Below are 23731 nucleotides of genomic sequence, written 5' to 3'. Positions count from 1 at the left end.
GAGGTCGAAGGAATTGTCTGTAGAGCTCCAAGACTTGATTGGGTCGAGAGACAGATCTGGGGAAGGATACCAACATATTTCTGCAGCATTGAAGGTCCTCAAGAACACAGTGGCCTCAATCATTCTCAAATGGAAGAAGTTTGGAACCACCAAGACTCTTCCTAGAGCTGGCTGCCCCGCCAAACTGAGCAATCGGGGGAGAAGGGCCTTGGTCAGGGAGGTGACCAAGAACCATATGGTCAGTCTGACAGAGCTCTAGAGTTCCTCTGTGGAGATGGGAGAACCTTCCAGAAACACATTAATCTCTGCAGCACTCCACCAATCAAGCCTTTATGGTGGAGTGGCCAGATGGAAGCCATTCCTCAGTGAAAGGCACATGACATCCCGCTTGGAGTTTACAAAAGGCACCAAAGGACTCTGACCATGAGAAACAAGTTTCTCTGATCTGATGATGGCATGATTGAACTCTTGGGCCTGAATGCCAAGCGTCACATCTGGAGGAAACCTGGCACCATCCCTACGGTGAAGCATGGTGGTGGCAGCATCATGCTGTGGGGATGTTTTACAGCGGCAGGGACTGGAAGACTAGTCAAGATCTAAGAAAATATGAACTGTGCCAATTAGAGACCCTTGATGAAAACCTGCTCAGGACCTCAGACTGTGGCGACGGTTCACCTTCCAACAGGACAACAACCCTAAGCACACAGCCAAGACAACGCAGGAATGGCTTGGGGACAAGTATCTGAATGTCCTTGAGTCCCCAGCCAGAGCATGATCTTGAACCCGATCTAACATATCTGGAGAGACATGAAAATAGCTGTGCAGCGACGCTCCCCATCCAACCTGACAGAGCTTGAGAGGCTCTGCAGAGCACAGGTGTGCCAAGCTTGTAGCATCATACCGAAGAAGTCTCGATGCTGTAATCACTGCCAAAGGTGCTTCAACAAAGTCCTGAGTAAATGCTGAAAAAATGTAAAAGCGATTTAAGTTTAATTTTTAATAAATTAGCAAAAATGTATAACCTGTTTTTGCTTTGTCATTATGGGGTATTGTGTGTGGGTTAATGAGGGGCGGGAAACAATTGAATCAATTTTAGAATAAGGCTTTAACGTAACAAAATGTGGAAAAGTCAAGAACTGAATTATTTTCGAAGGCACTGTAATATCACCAGTAGTACATTTACCCTTAATCTGCATTGTTTATAATCTACAATGTTTGTTAATGCTATTTTCTGTTAATGCATTCAATTTATTGTTATTCGTTTACTCTTCTCATTGTCAGATTGGACATTTTGTTTGCAGAGTTCACAAAGCCATGCTACACTTGTGAGAAGCAAGTTTTGGTTTATTTCATCCCATTTGAGTTCTTCATTTATTCATTGTCTTTTGTTTGAAACATTTTATTCTCTGATCCAGTAGAAATGTCTTAATATACCTGGGTACTTCTTATCCCTTGCGCAGATACAGATGTCTGTCCGGAGCTCACTATTATGGAAACTGAGGGCCTAGAATAGTTGATGCAATGTTTCAAGTTCATTGCAGACAGGCGGAGTAGAGCAACGACTATGATTTGAAAGAACATAAACGTGCGAGCCAATGTGATGTTAGTATCAGCTTGAAATGTAGAAAAATCTAATGGTCTACTTTGAAACAAGGTAAGACATGCCTCGTATTAAAAGTTCAGGTTTGAAAATGCATACTGCCTCCAGCTCATTGCAAAGTGTTGTGTGAAGCGCTGATGAATTCTGCTTTCTGTTTGAGCTGCTGCTGCATCTCAATCAGATTTTCCACTCAAAGGCTCTGAATCTGTATGCTGGTACGGGTGTGATAAATAAGTTGAATATACTGTAGCTTACGCACGTGCCAATTTAAAGCAAAATAACCTGTAGACTAAGCATGACCAGTCAAATGTATTTACATTGACTGGTATTTCCATCAATGAAAAGGCAAATATTCATTATTTCTCCATTTTTTTTATTCTCCCGGACAATTGACCGCCACCATTTTTATTTATCGGCTTTTCAATTTTGTGGCTAGCGGAAACACTGCCTGGGGGCGTATTCTGTTTCATTGTTTGCTTCCGTTTTAAGAAACATTTTGTAATGGGGAGGGACCTACCTGATTTTTGTCCTATAGAAACTTGTTTTAGTTTCTGTTTTGCAAATGTTTGGCCTAATGATTACACACCCCTGCTCTTTCTCAGTCTTTGATCTACTGCGTGTAGAATGTCCTAGCCTATTCATTCATTGGTCCCCGCGTTGCTGAAGTTGCGAGACATTGCAAGATACAGCTTTCCATTGCGACATACGCCTTTTGATTTCCGATAGATAGGCCTAGTGCACAGTTTTGACTGTATGCCTGGTGGCCGACCTGCCTATACTAATAGATGGGCCCAGTGCGCGGTTCTGACTGTATGTCTGGTGGCCGACCTGCCTATACTGATAATGGGCCTAGTGCACGGTTCTGACTGTATGCCTGGTGGCCGACCTGCCTATACTGTGCCCCTCCCCTCTCTGTCCCTCACTAGCTCGCTATGAAATATGCAAGTGTTTGTTCTCGGAAGTGCAGCAACTAATCAGTCTCCTCTGTTCCAAAAATACTTCATCTCGAGTCGATTCCTAGCGCAATCTAATCTTGACACACAGAAAAGGGAGTCAACACCAGGAGTTGGCGTGCATGGAGTTGAGGAATAAATTATTTTGGAGGTCATTTTCTTTACCAATTGGGAAAATGGCAGAGAAATATCTGTAAGGCAATACTTTTGAGAAGTTAAATGAGAAAGAAATGGAGTTACAGTAACAGTAGTACAGGTGCAATGTTTAACCATCTGAAAGGGATGCACCGTGAAACCTAAACAATTACTGGCACCAGTGCCGCTACGTTGTGAATTCACTTTGATTTGAATGGAAAACCGATAAATTGTCACGTTGTCACATCCCTCGTAGTTAATATTTTATTTGACCTTTATTTAACTAGGCAAGTCAGTTAAGAACAAGTTCTTATTTTCAATGACTGCCTAGGAACAGTGGGATAACTGCCTGTTCAGGGGCAGAACGACAGATTTGTACCTTGTCAGCTCGGGGGTTTGAACTTGCAACCTTCCGGTTACTAGTCCAATGCTCTTTTAAAAAGTTAGTGCGTGCTGTTTCTTGCCAGTCACTTTTTGTGTTCTTTTTTTTTGGTGTGTTTTACCCACAGAGACGAGACGTGGTGACAGCCACAGTGGAACCCACAGACGAAGACTGTGAGTGGCACAACGACAGAGAGGAGGAGGAAGAGCTAGCGGTTAGTGAACTGATTGGCTCAAATGCATCATGCCCCTCAAACATCTTGTAGCCAGTCACAGCTCTGTTTAGATGGAACCTTCAAACTAGGAACCAGAGTATTCATATTTGTTGTTGCAAATGAGAACGCTTCCTCATTAGTCCCATTTTCAAATTATACATGGTGCTTGGTCACCTCACCAAATACCAATTTTGGTGTATTGCGTTACCTGTGTTAGATCTAGTTTGAATCATTACTTAACATTGAATATAAATTACAGAAGACAGTACTATTGGCCAGTCTAAAGCAATACTTACACGTTTGTGTGTGTGATCTGTTTTGTAGAATATGGAGGGGCATGGCCACCAAGCACACAGGTGACCATAGTTTGCTTATTAAAACCTGTTATGGCTGCAATCCCCGTACAGGGATCAACATCAGGGGAAATTTCAGAGTGACAACTAAAAATACAACTTCGTAACATTAAACATTCTTGAAAATGCAAGTGTCTTACACCCTTCAAAAGATTAGAATCTTGGTAATCAAACTGCGTTTTCCAATTTTAAAATAGCTATTACAGAGAAGAAATCCCATGCTTTTGTTTGAGAAGAGCAATCAACAGAAACATTTTCCGCCATGACAGTTTTTACACATTCACATCTGAAGGTAAAATTATGACTTACATTCTGATATCTTGCTCTTATTTCTCTTCCTGAGGGTCCCAGTGATCAAATGAAGTGCCGTTTTCTTTGATAAAAATCCATTTTTTCTAGCCTAAATCGAAACATTTTGTAAACCGTTTGTGCCGTGAATTCCATCTCTATCAATTTTTTACGGAGCATTCGACGTGATTACCCCCCGTAAACAATCGTTTATCTAGTCATGGTTGGTTTCAATGCATTCCTCTGGATGTTTGCAACACAGCCAAACGTCATTTTTTTTGCGGGGAGTATTGACCGAAGTGAACTGATTTGAGGAGAAAGAGCAATGACTGCCTTACACACCAATAATTTTAGCGACGCTTCATTGATTGACTATATTTCTGCCCAATGACCACTGATCTTCTTGAAATCTAGCTGGGTAGATAGCCAATGAGCTGAGGTAAACTCCAGTATGTAATGGTTTGGGGTTGGACCACAATTCCTTGTTTGTAATTGCACGCGCAGGGAACTCCATTCTCCCCTTGACGGTCAGAGGAGTTGCTGTAAGGCTTTTTACACGCAGCTGTTTTTCGGTAAGTTGTAGTTTCAATGATTTCATTGAAGATATCATGGCGAATAAATCAGGTAAAGCAAAGTCTAAAGTGAAAAAGTGAAAGTGAGACGATTTTTTTGTTTGAGGAATCTTGAAGTGTTATGATTCAAACGAACTGAGGAGCTGTTTCTGCAAGGACAGGACGTACTTCTGGACGGGTAAGTGCTAATGCCGTTTTATGAAATATATTTTAAAAAATGCAATGAAATGTGTTTGTTTGGGTGTGTGTGTGTGTATATTACACACACACACAACAATAATAATAATGGCCAGAGTTGAATGGAACAGCACTTCACCTTAGTGACTGTTCCCTCTGCTCTATCCAATACATATCTGTTTATTTTATGTGATGATAAAAGGCTCATAACATTAAAAAAATATTTGTATTGTTTCTTTCACAGTGATAGTGACTCCGACTGGGAGCCCCCGGTGCCAAGCTGCCCGCTCTACCTGTGCCCCCAGTGGTGTTCATATGCCACAGTTCATTACTGCAGGCATGACTGTGCCTCAGGGCCAAAAGGGCACAGCATGGAGGCGTCGTTGTGTTCTGTGTCGCATGAAATGCACCACTTGTTCAGTTTGCCTCTGCTTTACATCAGAAAGAGACTGCTATGGGACATGGCACAGGCAGCAAAATATTGTGATGAGGACTTCCAAGGGGTGTACTGTTTTTTTATATTTATTTTCTAAAAAAAACGGAAGCATTTTTTTTGTGTGTTAGAATTGCTTTTTGATATGTTGTATATAGTTATTTGCACTGCTGTATATAGTTATTGGTCATTTCACCAATTTTGCCACATTTGGGCAACTTGAGTGGGACACCTGGGTGACTTCATGCTAAATGTCATGTAGCTCACCCATTCCTGAAGTTATCAGTCTGAAACGTTGCACACCTACAGTTGCCCTCTTTTGTTATCCATCAAAATTATCTCCAGCATCCTATCTGACTGTGTGGCTATTCTAGTACATGTGAAAGATGATACTACAAAAATAAAAAACAGAAAACGTATGCTCTTTCTCTTTTCTTCCACCAGATCTACTATGTTATATTCTCCTACATTCAACTAACATTTCCACAATCTTCCATTCAAATGATACCAAGAATATGCATATCCTTGACTCTGGGGCTGAGCTACAGGCAGTTAGATTAGGGTATGTCTTCAGGCAGAAATTGAGAACAAAGGGGTGCAGCCATAACAGGTTTTAAGAAGGGACACACCATTGCTAATTGGGGGGGAAGCTTCTGCTCTAGTCCAGCTCTTTCAAAGTATTCTATATATTTCTGTATCGTACAGGTTATAGTAACTAAACTGTAGAGGTTTTTATTGGTTTAGTTTGACAAAGTGCAAGTGTTTCCTGTCTCCTGGTGCCTTATGGGAGGGTAAGATGGCTACCTGTCTCTGCAGGGGTTAGTTGGGGCTAGTCAGACTGATCTTCAATCTTTATATTTATTCTTTACTTTGAGCCTGGTCCAGCATTTTGTTTGATTTGTATATACCTGCTCCAAGAGCCTTAAAATTAAAAGCCTTGCTCTGGATCTTCTGCTTCCTGCCTCTGCTGCTCACCGGCACCAGCCAGACAGCTCAAACCATCCAGGACAAGTACCATCCACCCTTAAAATGTGCTGTACTTGAACAAAAGGATAGCTCTCCAGGACAACTGTTGGTAATTGACAACTGCATAGTACATGCACAGATGGGAATACATGCGAAATCAAAGTATAGTAACAATTGTCTGCCTGTAGGAGGAGCTGAAGAAGAAGGCTGCTGTTGAGGAGAAGAAAGAGGATGCCGCCCCAGAGGAAGACCCCAAAGGCATACCCGAGTTCTGGCTCACCATCTTCAAGAGCGTGGACATGCTTAGTGACATGCTGCAGGTAGACTGTCTTACTTTCATGTGGGGCCTAGTCAGTGTGTGATTTCTCTCCTAACTAGTGCACACACAGCGGAGTGGTGAGTGATATGCTACATCTGAGTGATATGCTACAATGTAAACACATTGGAGATGAGTACTGCATTGAAGCGGTTTCTGTTCCATCAGGAACACGATGAGCCTATCCTGAAGCACCTTCAGGATATCCAAGTCAAGTTCTCTGAGCCTGGACAACCTATGGTAGGTATTACAATCCAACTGAGTCTGGGATCCATCTTTTTTTCCAGGATCATTGAGTCCTTTATCTGTGTCTGAACATAGAAAGTTGACATCGATAATTGAGTTCGTCTTCTGACTTGTTTTTTTTCAGATCACATCCCTTTATTCATAGAATGAATACATTTTGTACAATAAACTAATCACATAGCTGATCAAATAACCTGTCTGTATGTGCGAGACAGTGGTTTTTGTGAAGGTATTTTCTGTGTAATTTGATCATTTGTCCCTCTGTTTCCCTTTGGCAGAGTTTCACACTAGAGTTCCACTTTGAGCCAAACGGTTTCTTCAACAACGCTGTGCTCTCTAAAGTCTACAAGATGAAGTCGGAGCCTGATGACGATGAACCCTTCTCATTTGAGGGCCCGGAAATTTTCGACTGTGAAGGGTGAGGGTCAACGGCATTAGGAGGTTATCACGATTCTCTGTCTCAATACTCATAGCAAGGAAACACAATTTCCTCAGTAAAGCGGTCCTAATGTTGTAAACAAATAATGCTTCAACCAAGAGTCAAATGTCTTTATTTTCTAAGCTATTGCACATATTTTACATGACAAGTTCTTAAAGGTAGTCATCAATGCACGAAGTGAATGGCAATACCGGGTCAATTTCTGCAACAACTAATTGAAATGCTAGGCTTAACTTCCCAGCTGTTTCCAGACCCGCAGCTATCAAGTTGTAGCTGTTTAATGCGCATCTACCCTGTGAGTGCATTGTAACGCATCGCTCATCTGTTACATGTCATATCGCTGAGTCTCTGTTTAAAAGACCATAGAGTTCACTGTTTTTCTTTTTTGCCATGGACAATTGTGTATCATGGTATTGTGACAATAATAAACCAAAACCTCAAGGGACGTTTTCCCGCACATAGATTAACCCATAACTGTCTAAGCCTGTGGGGGGGGGGGGGGGGAGTTCTACTAAGCTATATGTAATTGTTTTAAGGTCAAACCAAGGATCATTTAGCTATTTGATTTGGAATGAAGTGTCAAATAAATGTGTGTGTGTATGTATATATATATGTATATGTATGTATGTATGTATGTATGTGTGTATATATATATATATATATATATATGTATGTATGTATGTATATGTATATGTATATTATACACACACACATACTGCTCAAAAAAATAAAGGGAACACTAAAATAACACATCCTAGATCTGAATGAAATATTCTTATTAAATACTTTTTTCTTTACATAGTTGAATGTGCTGACAACAAACTCACACAAAAATGATCAATGGAAATCATTTGGATTTGGAGTCACACTCAAAATTAAAGTGGAAAACCACACTACAGGCTGATCCAACTTTGATGTAATGTCCTTAAAACAAGTCAAAATGAGGCTCAGTAGTGTGTGTGGCCTCCACGTGCCTGTATGACCTCCCTATAACGCCTGGGCATGCTCATGATGAGGTGGCGGATGGTCTCCTGAGGGATCTCCTCCCAGACCTGGACGAAAGCATCCGCCAACTCCTGGACAGTCTGTGGTGCAACGTGGCGTTGGTGGATGGAGCAAGACATGATGTCCCAGATGTGCTCAATTGGATTCAGGTCTGGGGAACGGGCGGGCCAGTCCATAGCATCAATGCCTTCCTCTTGCAGGAACTGCTGACACACTCCAGCCACATGAGGTCTAGCATTGTCTTGCATTAGGAGGAACCCAGGGCCAACCGCACCAGCATATGGTCTCACAAGGGGTCTGAGGATCTCATCTCGGTGCCTAATGGCAGTCAGGCTACCTCTGGCGAGCACATGGAGGGCTGTGCGGCCCCCCAAAGAAATGCCACACCATGACTGACCCACCGCCAAACCGGTCATGCTGGAGGATGTTGCAGGCAGCAGAACGTTCTCCACGGCGGCTCCAGACTCTGTCACGTCTGTCACATGTGCTCAGTGTGAACCTGCTTTCATCTGTGAAGAGCACAGGGCGCCAGTGGCAAATTTGCCAATCTTGGTGTTCTCTGGCAAATGCCAAACGTCCTGTACAGTGTTGGGCTGTAAGCACAACCCCACCTGTGGACGTCGGGCGCTCATACCACCCTCATGGAGTCTGTTTCTGACCGTTTGAGCAGACACATGCACATTTGTGGCCTGCTGGAGGTCATTTTGCAGGGCTCTGGCAGTGCTCCTCCTTGCACAAAGGTGGAGGTAGCGGTCCTGCTGCTGGGTTGTTGCCCTCCTACAGCCTCCTCCACGTCTCCTGATGTACTGGCCTGTCTCCTGGTAGCGCCTCCATGCTCTGGACACTACGGTGACAGACACAGCAAACCTTCTTGCCACAGCTCGCATTGATGTCCCATCCTGGATGAGCTGCACTACCTGAGCCACTTGTGTGGGTTGTAGATTCCGTCTCATGCTACCACTAGAGTGAAAGCCCCGCCAGCATTCAAAAGTGACCAAAACATCAGCCAGGAAGCATAGAAACTGAGAAGTGGTCTGTTGTCACCACCTGCAGAACCACTCCTTTATTGGGAGTGTCTTGCTAATTGCCTATAATTTCCACCTATTGTCTCTTCTATTTGCACAACAGCATGTGAAATTTATTGTCAATCAGTGTTGCTTTCTAAGTGGCCAGTTTGATTTCACAGAAGTGTGATTGACTTGGAGTTACGTTGTGTTTAAGTGTTCCCTTTATTTTTTTGAGCAGTGTATATAAAAACATTTAATAAAATAATTTTCGGGCCTTGTTTTAGCCCATACAAATGCATTAAAAAAATATTCACTACGGGAAACCTATTTTTGTTGGGCTATCTCAAGCTTAAACTGACAGGTTTTTATGGGGTGCGGACATCGACTAGGGGTTTACGGTCAGTCCTGGACTGAAAAGATATTTCAATGGAGATTCTCCAATCGGCCCTCAAAGTTTTACTCGTCATGTCAGTCAGCACATAAAACAAAGTCCATTCAATTTGATAATTTCTCCTTTCTCTCCCTGCCCTCCCCTCTAGTTGTCAGATAGACTGGCATAAGGGGAAGGATGTGACGGTGAAGACCATTAAGAAGAAGCAGAAGCACAAAGGCCGTGGCACTGTCCGCACAGTCACCAAGCAGGTGCCCAACGACTCCTTCTTCAACTTCTTCAACCCCATTAAAGGTGAGAACACCACAATCTAGTCTTTATACCCTTTGCACAGTTGTCACATTTGGCTCCCTTCAATTTAAATCTAACAATGGATTAATATGGGATCCCCCCCCACTGATCTACATGACCTACTTTCAAAGTGAAAAAAATGTATAGATGTTTTTGAAAATTAAGATGCATAGGTCTTCACACCCCTTGGAAGAAAAACCTTTGACAGCAATTACAAATAATTTTGAATACATTTCCTCCAACTTTGCAAAACTCTTGGGGCCCCATCTATCTATTGTTCTTGGCAAAATTGCTCAAGCTCATTCAAGTTGGTTGTAGATCACTGATGGGAACAAGTCACAATTTTGCTAGTCTTACCATTCAAGTCTCGCATTAAATCCCAAGTAATAATAGGCAAGTCTCAAGTTCCAGAGCTCAGGTCAAGTCTCAAGTCCCTAATTTGGGGTTTTATACCAATTTCAATGCCATTTTTAAGAAAAGTAAGTCATTTTCTCTCTTCTGTATTTTAGCCCACTAGTACATAGGCTAATGTAATAAACTCCACAGATCATGAAAATGTTTCCTTGAATCATCATTACTAATAGAAAGCCCATCCAAATTATTTACAGCTAATGTTGATATTACAGTGGCTTGCAAAGGTATTCACCCCCCTTGGCATTTTCCTATTTTGTTGCCTTACAACCTGGAATTAAAATAGATTTTATTTTTTTTTGGGGGGGGGGTTGTATCATTTGATTTACACAACATACCTACCACTTTGAAGATGAAAAATATTTTTGGGGTGAAACAAACAAGAAATAAGACAAACAGAACTTGAGCGTGCATAACTATTCACCCCCCAAAGCCTATACTTTGTAGAGCCACCATTTGCAGCAATTACAGCTGCAAGTCTCTTGGGGTATGTTTCTATAAGCCTGGCACATCTAGCCACTGGGATTATTGCCCATTCTTGAAGGCAAAACTGCTCCAGCTCTTTCAAGTTGAATGGGTTCTGCACAGCAATCTTTAAGTCACACCACAGATTCTCAATTGGATTGAGGTCTGGGCTTTGATTAGGCCATTCCAAGACATTTAAATGTTTCCCCTTAAACCACTCGTGTTGCTTTAGCAGTATGCTTAGGATCATTGTCCTGCTGGAAGGTGAACTTCCGTGCCAGTCTCAAATCTCTAGAAGACTGAAACCGGTTTCCCTCATTAATTTCCCTGTATTTAGCGCCATCCATCATTGCTTCAATTCTGACCAGTTTCCCATTCCCTGCTGATGAAAAACATCCCCACAGCATGATGCTGCCACCATTGGTGGTGTGTTGTGTTTGCGCCAGACATGGTGTTTTTCCTTGATGGCCAAAACTCAATTTTAGTCTCATCTGACCAGAGTGCCTTCTTTCATATGTTTGGAGTCTCCCACGTGCCTTTTGGCAAACACCAAACGTGTTTGCTTATTTTTTTCTATAAGCAACGGCTCTTTTCTGGCCACTCTTCTGTAAAGCCCAGCTCTGTGGAATGTAGACTTAAAGTGGTCCTATGGACAGATAATCCAATCTCCGCTGTGGAGCTTTGCAGCTCTTTCAGGGTTTTCTTTGGTCTCTTTGTTGCTTCTGATTAATCACCTCCTTGCCTGGTCTGTGAGTTTTGGTGGGCGGCCCTCTCTTGGCAGGTTTGTTTTTGCCAAGTCGAGTAGTACTCAAGTCCAAGTCACGTGACTCGAGTCCACAGCTCCGATCGATGAACCGCAATGTTTGAGTATTGTCTCTGGTTTTCACGTAGATTTAAGTCAGGGCTGAGACCAGGGCAGTGACGTTAACCTGTTGAGTGTAGGGGGCAGTATTTTGATGTTTGGATGAAAAACGTACCCAAATGAAACGGCCTATTTCTCAGGCCCAGAATCTAGAATATGCATATAATTGACAGATTAGGATAGAAAACACTCAAAATTTTCCGAAACTGTCAAAATATTGTCTGTGATTATAACAGAACTGATATTGCAGGTGAAAACCTGAGGAAAATCCAACCCGTAAGTGCTGTTATTCCTGAAAGCTCTCTGTTCCATTGCCTGCCTTCGCGCCATTTAAAGGATATCAACCAGATTCCTTTTCCTATGGCTTCCACATGTTGTGAACAGTCTTTAGACATAGTTTCAGGCTTTTATTTTGAAAAATGAGCGAGAAAGATCACATCGTCATTGGATGGCTGGGTGCCAGCAGCGTTTTGCATGCGCTACAGCTTGGTGCAGACATTTTCTCTCTCTCTCTCCTATTGAAGAAGCTACAGTCCGGTTTAAATATTATCGATTATATATTGTAAAAACAACCTGAGGATTGATTATAAAAAAAACGTTTCACATGTTTCTACGAACTTTACGGATACTATTTGGAATTTTTGTCTGCCCGGTCGTGACTGCTCGAGCCTGTGGATTTCTGAACATAACGCGCCATCCAAACGGAGGTATTTTGGATATAAAATCTTTATGGAACAAAAGGAACATTTTATTGTGTAACTGGGAGTCTCGTGAGTGCAAACATCCGAAGATCATCTAAGGTAAGCAATTTAGTTTATTGCTTTTCTGACTTTCTTGACCAATCTACTTGGCTGCTAGCTGTTTAATGTTTTGTCTGTTGATGTCCTTACATCACCGCTTGGTATGCCTTTGCCGAAAAGCTTTATTGAAATCTGACACCAGGTGGATTAACAACAAGCTAAGCTGTTTTTGCTACATTGCACTTGTGATTTCATGAAAATTAAATATCTTTAGTAATTTAATTTGAATTTGGCGCTCTGCAATTCAGAGGATGTTGACAAATGATCCAGCTAACGAAGATAAGTGCATCAAGAAGTTATACAACTTTACAGTTTGTATAACAACTAGTCTACACGTTTTGATCTCTAATACATTCTAAGGTAGCGTGATGCGACTAATGATTTGAAAAATGTCACAATTTGACAAGCACTTGATAATATTCTCACATCTGACTATTCTCAATTTAATCGGGTCTATACATATAGCCTACTAATGTCATTTTTTTTCCCCGAATGTCCTACAAAAAAAACATCTGTAGCCTGCACGCACAGCAAATGGAGGAAGCACTTTTAATATGCCAAGTAGGCTACACTGTTTGTAAAGCAGATGAATGTGCTAAATTTGAAACATTTAGCAATAAATATAGCAACATGAGAATGCTGGGATCCTCTTCTTAAATAGTGGCGATTCAAAACTCTGTTTATACACGAGATTGCGCAATGACTGACTGGGCTTATAAGAACATGTTTCGGTCAGCTATGGGGGCTCCAACCCTGTTCTATAGGTCCTAGGCCTTTAGTTATTTGGCTATTTCAGTTGTGAAACAAACCTTATCAAAACATATAGGCCTATGCAACATAGCATGCTAGGATTATTTTTAAGACGCAAAAAATGTTTCTTGCCTTGGACTGCACACGCTGGGCATCATTCACAAGTGATATTCTCACCCATCAGACTATTCTCAATGTAATCTTGTCTTAAATATTGTGTGCAAAGTTCATTTTGATTTAGAATGGGACATTATCATGCACGATCCGTATGCACTTGAATAGCGAATGGAGGACGCTTTGCCCATGGTTCATTTTCATGCCAGCCAGGTATGCTACTCTGGTTGTAAAGCAAAGCTATATGTTTAATATTAGTAAAGTTGACATATAAATATAGTAGACCTAGTCTATACTGCCCTACAAAGGCAAAACACAGTAACTACGAATATGGTATAAAATCTTTTGATCTGTTGTAATGGCCAGGTATATTATCTGACTAATGTGTGTATTTTGTTTCCTGACATATGAACAAGCCAGTTGATCAGAATATACAGTTGAAGTCGGAAGTTTACATACACCTTAGCCAAATACATTTAAACTCAGTTTTTCACAATTCCTGATATTTAATCATAGTAAAAATTGCCTGGCTTACGTCAGTTAGGATCACCACTTTATTTTAAGAATGTGAAACGTCAGAATAATAGTAGAGAAAATGATTTGTTTCCGCTTTTATTTCTTTCATCACATTCCCAGTGGGTCAGAAGTTTACATGCACTCAATTAGTATTTGGTAGTGTTGCCTTTAAATTGTTTAACTTGGGTCAAACTTTTCAGGTAGCCTTTCACAAGCTTCCCACAATAGGTTGGGTGAATGTTGGTCCATTCCTTCTAACAGAGCTGTTGTAACTGAGACAAGTTTGTAGGCCTCCTTGCTCGCACACACTTTTTCAGTTCTGACCACACAATATAGGATTGGAGGTCAGGGCTTTGTGATGGCCACTCCAATACATTGACTTTGTTGTCCTTAAGCCATTTTGCCACAACTTTGGAAGTAATGCTTGGGGTTATTGTCCATTTGGAGAACACATTTGTGACCAAGCTTTAACTTCCTGACGTCTTGATATGTTGCTTCAATTTAGCCAAATAATTTTCCTGCCTCATGATGCCATCTATTTTGTGAAGTGCATCAGTCCCTCCTGCAGCAAAGCCCCCCCAGAACATGATGCTGCAACCCCCGTGCTTCACAGTTGGAATGGTGTTCTTCGGCTTGCAAGCCTCCCCCTTTTTCCTCCAAACATGGTCGTCATTATGGTCAAACAGTTCTATTTTTGTTTCATCAAACCAGCAGACATTTCTGCAAAAACTACCCATGTGCAGTTTAAAACCGTTGTCTTGAACCGTAGGATTGTTTTGCACTTTTTCGCAACAAAGTACTTTCATCTCTAGGAGACAGGACACATCTCCTTCCTGAGCGGTATGACAGCTGTGTGGTCCCATGGTGTTTATACTTGCGAAATATTGTTTGTACAGATGAACGTGGTACCTTCAGGCGTTTGGAAATTGCTCCCAAGGATGAACCAGACTTGTGGAGGTCTACAATTATTTTTCTGAGGTCTTGGCTGATTGATTTTCCCATGATGTCAAGCAAAGAGGCACTGAGTTTGAAGGTAGGCCTTGAAATACATCAACGGGTACACCTGCAATTGACTCAAATGGTGTCAATTAGCCTATCAGAAGCTTCTAAAGCCATGACATTTTTCTGGAATTTTCCAAGATATTTAAAGGCACAGTCAACTTGGTGTATATAAGCTTCTGACCCACTGGAATTGTAATACAGTGAATTATAAGTGAAATAATCTGTCTGTAAACAATTGTTGGAAACATTACTTGTGTCATGCACAAAGTAGATGTCCTAACCGACTTGCCATAACTATAGTTTGTTAACAAGAAATTTGTGGAGTGGTTGAAAAACGAGTTTTAATGACTCCAACATAAGAGTATGTAAACTTCCGACTTCAACTGTAGATGCTCTAGATACACTTTACAGGAACATTTTTTATATATATATAACACACACACACTGTACAGGAACTTGATCACAATATACAGGAATTGAGTAATATTTCAACCAAGAACACATGAACTGCTACATGATCCCATCTGCACACACATACACATCAGATATGCTTAACACCCCGGCAGTCCTTCAATCTAAGCTAGATGCCCTCAATCTCACACAAATCATCAAGGATCCCACCAGGTACAACCCTAAGTCTGTAAACAAGGGCACCCTCATACACGTTATCCTGACCAACTGGCCATCCAAATACGCCTCCGCTGTCTTCAATCAGGATCTCAGCGATCACTGCCTCATTGCCTGTATTCGCTACGGGCCCATAGTCAAACGACCACCCCTCATCACTGTCAAACGCTCCCTAAAACACTTCTGCGAGCAGGCCTTTCTAATCGACCTGGCCCGGGGATCCTGGAAGGATATTGACCTCATCCCGTCAGTTGAGGATGCCTGGTCATTCTTTAAAAGTAACCTCCTCACCATCTTAGATAAGCATGCTCCGTTCAAAAAATGCAGAACTAAGAACAGATATAGCCCTTGGTTCACTCCAGACCTTACTGCCCTCGACCAGCACAAAAACATCCTGTGGCGGACTGCAATAGCATCGAATAGTCCCCGCGATATGGAACTGTTCAGGGAAGTCAGGAATGGAACTGTTCAGGGAAGTCAGGAAAGCAAAGGCCAGCTTTTTCAAGCAGAAATTTGCATCCTGTAGCTCTAACTCCAAAAAGTTCTGGGACACTGTAAAGTCTATGGAGAACAAGAGCACCTCCTCCCAGCTGCCCACTGCACTGAGGCTAGGTAACACGGTCACCACTGATAAATCCATGATAATTGAAAATTCAACAAGCATTTCTCAACGGCTGGCCATGCCTTCCTCCTGCCTACTCCAACCTCGGCCAACAGCTCCGTCCCAGCTTCTCCTTTACCCAAATCCAGATGGCAGATGTTCTGAAAGAGCTGTAAAACCTGGACTCGTACAAATCAGCTGGTCTTGACAATCTGGACCCTCTATTTCTGAAACTATATGCCGCCATTGTCGCAACCCCTATTACCAGCCTGTTCAACCTCTCTTTCATATCGTCTGAGATCCCCAAGGATTGGAAAGCTGCCGCAGTCATCCCCCTCTTCAAAGGGGGAGACACCCTGGACCCAAACTGTTACAGACCTATATCCATCCTGCCCTGCCTATCTAAGGTCTTCGAAAGCCTACTCAATAAACAGATCACTGACTATCCCACCGTACCTTCTCCGCTGTGCAATCTGGTTTCCGAGCCGGTCACGGGTGCACCTCAGCCACGCTCAAGGTACTAAACAATATCACAACCGCCATCGATAAAAGACAGTACTGTGCAGCCGTCTTCATCGACCTGGCCAAGGCTTTCGACTCTGTCAATCACCATATTCTTATCGGCAGACTCAGTAGCCTCGGTTTTTCTAATGACTGCCTTGTCTGGTTCACCAACTACTTTGCAGACAGAGTTCAGTGTGTCAAATCGGAGGGCATGTTGTCCGGTCCTCTGGCAGTAGGAAAAACTCCCTAGAAAGGCCAAAACCTAGGAAGAAACCTAGAGAGGAACCAGGATATGTGGGGTGACCGGTCCTCTTCTGGCTGTGCCAGGTGGAGATTATAACAGAACATGGCCAAGATGTTCAAATGTTCATAAATGACCAGCATGGTCCAATAATAGTAAGGCAGAACAGTTGAAACTGGAGCAGCAGCACAGCCAGGTGGACTGGGGACAGCAAGGAATCATCATGTCAGGTAGTCCTGAGGCATGGTTCTAGGGCTCAGGTCCTCCGAGAGAGAGAAAGAAAGAGAGAATTGGACACCGAACAGGACACCGAATAGGACAGGAGAAGTACTCCAGATATAACAAACTGACCCTAGCCCCTCGACACAAACTACTGCAGCATAAATACTGGACGCTGAGACAAGAGGGGTCAGGAGACACTGTGGCCCCATCCGAGGACACCCCCGGACAGGGCCAAACAGGACGGATATAACCCCACCCTCTTTGCCAAAGCACAGCCCCCACACCACTAGAGGGATATCTTCAACCACCAACTTACCATCCCGAGACAAGGCTGAGTATAGCCCACAAAGCCTCCTCCACTCACGCCGCCAAACTTACCCTAGTAAAACTGACTATCCTACCGATCCTCGACTTCGGCGATGTCATCTACAAAATAGCTTCCAATACTCTACTCAGCAAACTGGATGCAGTTTATCACAGTGCCATCTGTTTTGTTACTAAAGCACCTTATACCACCCACCACTGCGACCTGTATGCTCTAGTCGGCTGGTCCTCACTACATATTCGTCGCCAGACCCACTGGCTCCAGGTCATCTACAAGTCCATGCTAGGTAAAGCTCCACCTTATCTCAGTTCACTGGTCATGATGGCAACACCCACCCGTAGCACGCACTCCAGCAGGTGTATCTCAATGATCATCCCTAAAGCCAACACCTCATTTGGCCGCCTTTCCTTCCAGTTCTCTGCTGCCTGTGACTGGAACGAATTGCAAAAATCGCTGAAGTTGGAGACTTATCTCCCTCACCAACTTTAAACATCTGCTATCTGAGCAGCTAACCGATCGCTGCAGCTGTACATAGTCCATTGGTAAATAGCCCACCCATTTTACATACCTCATCCCCATACTGTTTTTATTTATTTACTTTTCTGCTCTTTTGCACACCAGTATCTCTACCTGCACATGACCATCTGATCATTTATCACTCCATTGTTAATCTGCTAAATTGTAATTATTCGCCTACCTCTTCATGCCTTTTGCACACCATGTATATGGCCTTTTTTTTTTCTACTGTTATTGACTTGTTTATTGTTTACTCCATGTGTAACTCTGTGTTGCTGTCTGTTCACACTGCTATGCTTTATCTTGGCCAGGTCGCAGCTGTAATTGAGAACTTGTTCTCAACTAGCCTACCTGGTTAAATAAGTTACATTTAAAAAAAGATGGAGACCCAGCCCTACTGATTGCACTTTGAGGTAAAAAAAAACGTCAAAGAAATGCATACAAAGATAACCCGAGCCATTCCACCCCTCAGTCCCCATCCACTTGCCCGCATCTTCCCTCCCCAACCAGAAACATCCCACCCCGCCTAGCATCAAGTATATTTCCGACTTCAACTGTATCATGGAATATCAGAAATTGCTGTCTGTCTAGACAAACTTTGAAGTCAGATTTAGCAGTAAAAATGATTACGTAGTTAGTGTTTTAGGCTTTGTAGAGCAGAATAGACAGCTGATGGGCTATCAAAAATCTGTTTTCTCACACAATTCCATAGCCTATAATACATGTTGCACAACACTTATTTCATTCCATGCATCAACCAGCTGCACATCTAACTCTGAATGTTAGGGCTTGTGATTATCCATTGCATTTGCATTGATGTCAGTGATTAGAGGGACAATAGAGCACCGAGTACCAGACCATTAGGACCTGATGGAGGGACAATAGAGCACTGAGTACCAGGCCATTAGTGACTGGCTGTTAGCAAGTTTGGAAGGCTACTAATGACCATCAGTGGCATCAGAGCACAGATTTGGAGAAGCCTAGTTACTGTGACTCAAAGGTCACGTGGAACTTGGCGGTCGTGACCCGTGACTGCCGACGTGGCAGAAATGTGGTCGCCGTAACAGCCCTAGCTGAGCTTGGACCAATAAACACAACACTTTGTGGAAACTCTTTCTGGTGTGTCTTTGGCCTTATAATTCGGGTAAATGTCACCCTGAAAAATAAAACTCAATCCAATTGTAAAGTCTTGAAAAGACAGAGGTAGGTTTTCTTTTAAGGCAGGGATTGGCAACTTTGATGGGGGTGGGGGCAACAAACAAATCTCAAATAGTCGAGGGGCTGCAGTTGCACCGCCACCACCAATAATACATATTTTGCCATGCGGTGTAGAGTAAATGTTTGTTTTAAAGCAAGTTTGCTGCCATTCTACACCTTTTGTTTTGGAGTGGAGATATTTTGGAATTGTATGTCGTTTCTTTGGCTATGCCAGATTAGGTGATATGACATGCTATTCTATAAAATAATTTCTCTGTAATTAATATTACCTGATTTAAGCTGCAGAGCGCCAAATTCAAATACAGAAATAGTAAATTTAAAAATTCAGAAAACAAAACCTATTTTACATAGGTTTAAAGATGTCAAACGATGTTTACATTCAATCCTCAGGTTGTTTTTAGCCTAAATGATCTATAATATTTCAACCGGACAATAACGTCGTCAATATAAAAGGTAAACAAGAAATGCACTCTCTCGGGATTGCGCATGAAAAAGCTCTTGACACGTCAGGGTCCACTCATTCAGACTGCTCTTACTCCCTCATTTATCAGAATACAAGCCTGAAACAATTTCTAAAGACTATTGACATCTCGTGGAAGGCATAGGAACTACAATTTGAGTCCTAAGTCAATGGATACTGTAATGGCATTGAATAGAAAACTACAAAACCACAAAAAAGAAATACTTCCTGAATGGATTTTTCTCAGGTTTTGCCTGCCAAATCAGTTCTGTTATACTCAGACACTACTTTAACAGTTTTGGAAACTTTAGTGTTGTCTATCCAAATCTACCAGTTATATATATGCATATCATATCTTCTGGGCCCGAGTAGCAGGCTGTTTAATTTGAGCGTGCTTTTCATCCAGAATTCCAAATGCTGCCCCCTACCCGACACATTGGTGTCCTCCGACACATTGTGACATGGGGCCATGCATTATCATGCTGAAACATGAGGTGATGGCGGGAGATGAATAGCACAACAATTGGCCTCAGTATCTCCTTACGGTAGCTCTGTGCATTCAAATTGCCATCGATAAAATGCAATGGTGTTCGTTGTCTGTAGCTTATTCCCGCCCATACCAAAATCCCCCCGCCACCATGGGCACATTGTTGACGTCAGCAAACCGCTCGCCCTCAGGACGCTCGCTATACATGCAATCTGAAACTCCCCAAACTTGTAGCGTCATGCCCAAGAAGACTCGAGGCTTTTAAACGCTGACAAAGTTGCATCAACAAAGTGCTGAGTAAAGAGTCTGAGTATGTATGTAAATGTTATATATCATTTTTCTATACAGTTGCTACAATTTCTAAACCTGTTATTGTGTGTAGATTGAGGGGGGGAAACTATTTAATCCATTTTAGAATAAGGCTGTAATGTAACAAAATGTGGAAAATGTCCAGGTCTGAATACTTTCCAAATGCACTGTATGTACAGTACCATTCAAGTTTGGACACATACTCATTCAAGGGTTTTTATTTTTTGCTTTTTTCTACATTGTAGAATAGTGAAGACATCAACTATGAAATTACACATGGAATCATGTAGTGTCCATCAAATCAAAATATATTTGATATTCTTCAAAGTAGCCATCATTTTCCTTGATGACAGCTTTGGCATTCTCTCAACCAGCTTCACCTGGAATGCTTTTCCAACAGTCTTGAAGGAGTTCCCACATGCTGAGCACTTGTTGGCTACTTTTCCTTCACGCTGCGGTCCAACTCATCCCAAACCATCTCAATTTGGTTAAGGTCTGGTGATTGTGGAGGCCAGGTCATCTGATGCAGCACTCCATCACTCTCCTTCTTGGTCAAATAACCCTTACACAGCCTGGAGGTGTGTTGGGTCATTGTCCTGTTGAAAAACAAATGATACTCCCACTAAGCGCAAACCAGATGGGATGGCGTATCGCTGCAGAATGCTGTGGTAGCCATACTGGTTAACTGTGCCTTGAATTCTAAATAAGTGTCACCAGCAAAGTACAATCACACCACCACCTCCATGCTTCACTGTGGGAACCACACATGCAGATCATCCATTCACCTACTCTGTATCTCACAAAGACATGGCGGTTGGAAACAATTTCTTTAATTTGGACTCTTCAGACCAAAGGACAGATTTCCACCAGTCTGATCTCCGTTGCTCGTATTTCTTGGCCCAAGCAAGTCTTCTTCTTATTGGTGTCCTTTAGTGGTTTCTTTGCAGCAATTCGACCATGATGGCCTGATTCATGCAATCTCTGAACTGTTGATTTATAGATGTCTATTACTTGAGCTCTGAAGCATTAATTTGGTCTGCAATTTCTTAGGTTGCAACACTCACTACCGCGTTCCAAACTGCCTCTGGAAGCATCCTCGGCACAATAATTGTTCGTCAAGAGCTTCATGAATTGTGTTTCCATGGCCAAGCACCTGCACACAAGCCTAAGATCACCATGAGCAATGCCAAATGTTGGCTGGATCGGTGTAAAGCTCACTGCCATTGGACTCTGGAGCAGTGGAAACTACTCTCTGTAGTGAGGATTCACGCTTCACTGTTTGGCAGATGCCAGGAAAATGCTACCATAGTGCTGACTGTAAAGTTTGGTGGAGGAGGAATACTGGTCTGTGGCTATTTTCCGTGGTTCGGGCTAGGCCCCTTACTTCCAGTGAAGGGAAATCTCAACGCTACAGCATACAACTACATTCTAGATGATTCAGAGCTTGCAACTTTGTGGCAACAGTTTGTGGAAGGCCCTTTGACAGCAAGCGTACCCGTAACATGCCACCACATTACTTAAAATATGTAGGGTCAACTCTGTGATGTTGGATTTGCCCCAAACCTAAAATGTTTAATTTATGCCAAAATGTTTATTTCTATGTGGTCTTCACTTACAGCTTTTTTTCTTCTGTGGGTACACGCGGTCGGTCTGTGGTTATGCGGGGGAAAAAAATATGAAATGTGCTTTCTACATTGCCAAATATTCTGTTCTTCACAAATTGAACTGTCTGGCCTCTGTCAAAGAATGGTCCCCATTTCATGCTAATCTAGCGGTCCTTCTGTGTTTCTGCTATATTCATTTGGAAGTGAGACTGTGCTGCTGCTAAGTTGTTGCCACCATGCCAACTAAATATTTCTACCGGAGCTCTTTAAAGATACTAGAGCTTTCCTCAGCCAACAAGATGGCTGACTGTAAAATCAGTTTACTATTCAATTGATCAGCTTGTGTTGCGTTCAATGCCAAGAACATAATATTCCTCTCGAGGCACTTTCAAGTTGACTGCCGTAGGGATAGAAACATGCATTCTGATAAACCCAGTCATTGTACAACATTCTTAATGCAAGCATGGGAAAAACACACTTTTGAAAGAAGATTTGATGGCCACTCCTAAAAATGAGACCCACACAAATAACACAAAGGTATCCATGCATCGAAGGTAAGATGCATGGGTACCCATTAAAGGTAACTCAGCATGCAGAAAGCAAGATTATACTTCAGGCCATGTGTAGCATACAGTAGTTTCTCTGCAGTTGTTCAACACAACCAGCAGGTGACAGTAGACTCTCACTTCTGCCCGCTGCACCCTGATCTTGGCAGTGGAACAGGTTTCCCCCAAATACTCATTCTGCACAGACTTCAATGTATCATATTGATCTGCTTACTAAGACGGCAAGCACTTCTTTAGGCATTTTAAATATCTCGATGTGAATTTGATTAGTGAGTTTAAGATGCTCTTTGTAATAATGAAAAGTGCTTTATAAAGTAGGCCTAAATGTGTTATTATATTTATACATCTGGAATGCGTCCATACTTAGAGATATACCAGGACAGGAGCTGCTCACATTGCCTCTTACACAATGACTGTCTCTATTGATGGTTAGATGTTATTCACAGCCTGGTCTGTGTAGGCACAATCTCTGTTGTGGACTAGAATCAGACTTCTGTCCTACATACGTTGGACTTCAAAGCTTAGCTTACGTCAAAGACGTGAGCTTTCCATTTTTCGCCAAGACCGGAACTAAACTGTGTGCTTGTGCGACCCAAGATTTTGATTTGTTTACTTAGCTACAGCTCATTTACACATCACACACCTCCAGTTTGGAGTTCTTATTGTCTTGGTGAAGAATGGAACACACACACACACACACACACACACACACACACACACACACACACAATTGTGTGTAAAACCAAAGGTGGTAGGACCATGTAAGGGTGACCCAACTAGTGGGTCTATATCACTGTCACAAGGTGATTTGCATATTTGAGGTAATCTGAATGAGTAAAAAAGCACCTTTTTATTTGAGCTCTTGACTCACATTTTTCTATCTATTAGTCAGCCCTTTTCAAACATGCATGCACCAATCCTGAACCCTCACCTTCAAACTCTGAATACCTCTTTGGTGTATCCTAGGTGTGTGATTGGTAGATATTAATACTGTAGCTCAGGTGTGTGCCCTCAGGGTGGGGCCTGCGTAGTCAAGTCTCTGAATCCGCTATCTCTCAGACAATAGTTCTTTGTAAAGGAAAAATACATAAATTGTACACCTCACCCTCTCAGACTCACTTCCCGCCCTTCAATGTAAGCCAACATTCAGTTCAATTCAGTGTAGCCAAAATGACATTCAACTCTTTCCTCTGTTCCATCTTTTATTTTTACTTCATTTGTAAGTCTCTACCTAATCTCCTTTCCTATTTTTATCTTCCCTTGAATGAAGTTAAATCCATTCCATCTCCTATCACCCTGCAATCAGTGTTGTCTCTCAGGCTATGTGAGTGGGAAATGGGGAGAATGCTGGCTAAGGGCTAAC

General features: G+C 42.3%; 1 protein-coding gene across 7 annotated transcripts in view; it reads left to right on the top strand.

The window, feature by feature from the left end:
• The window catches only part of nap1l4a (nucleosome assembly protein 1-like 4a), a 65593-nt gene that overhangs the window by 20129 nt on the left and 21733 nt on the right, over positions 1-23731 (top strand). For all 7 annotated transcript variants that reach the window (XM_021564183.2, XM_021564179.2, XM_021564172.2 and 4 more), the window contains exons 5-9: positions 3198-3284; positions 6262-6393; positions 6558-6629; positions 6914-7053; positions 9626-9771. In XM_021564183.2, the coding sequence (XP_021419858.1) occupies positions 3198-3284; positions 6262-6393; positions 6558-6629; positions 6914-7053; positions 9626-9771 (577 nt within the window). The remainder of the gene's footprint in view (positions 1-3197; positions 3285-6261; positions 6394-6557; positions 6630-6913; positions 7054-9625; positions 9772-23731) is intronic.

This window comes from Oncorhynchus mykiss, chromosome 2 (genome assembly GCF_013265735.2).
Source record: "Oncorhynchus mykiss isolate Arlee chromosome 2, USDA_OmykA_1.1, whole genome shotgun sequence".
Classification (NCBI taxonomy): domain Eukaryota; kingdom Metazoa; phylum Chordata; class Actinopteri; order Salmoniformes; family Salmonidae; genus Oncorhynchus; species Oncorhynchus mykiss.
Note: the sequence above shows the minus strand (reverse complement) of the source record. Positions and strands in the feature narration are given on the sequence as shown.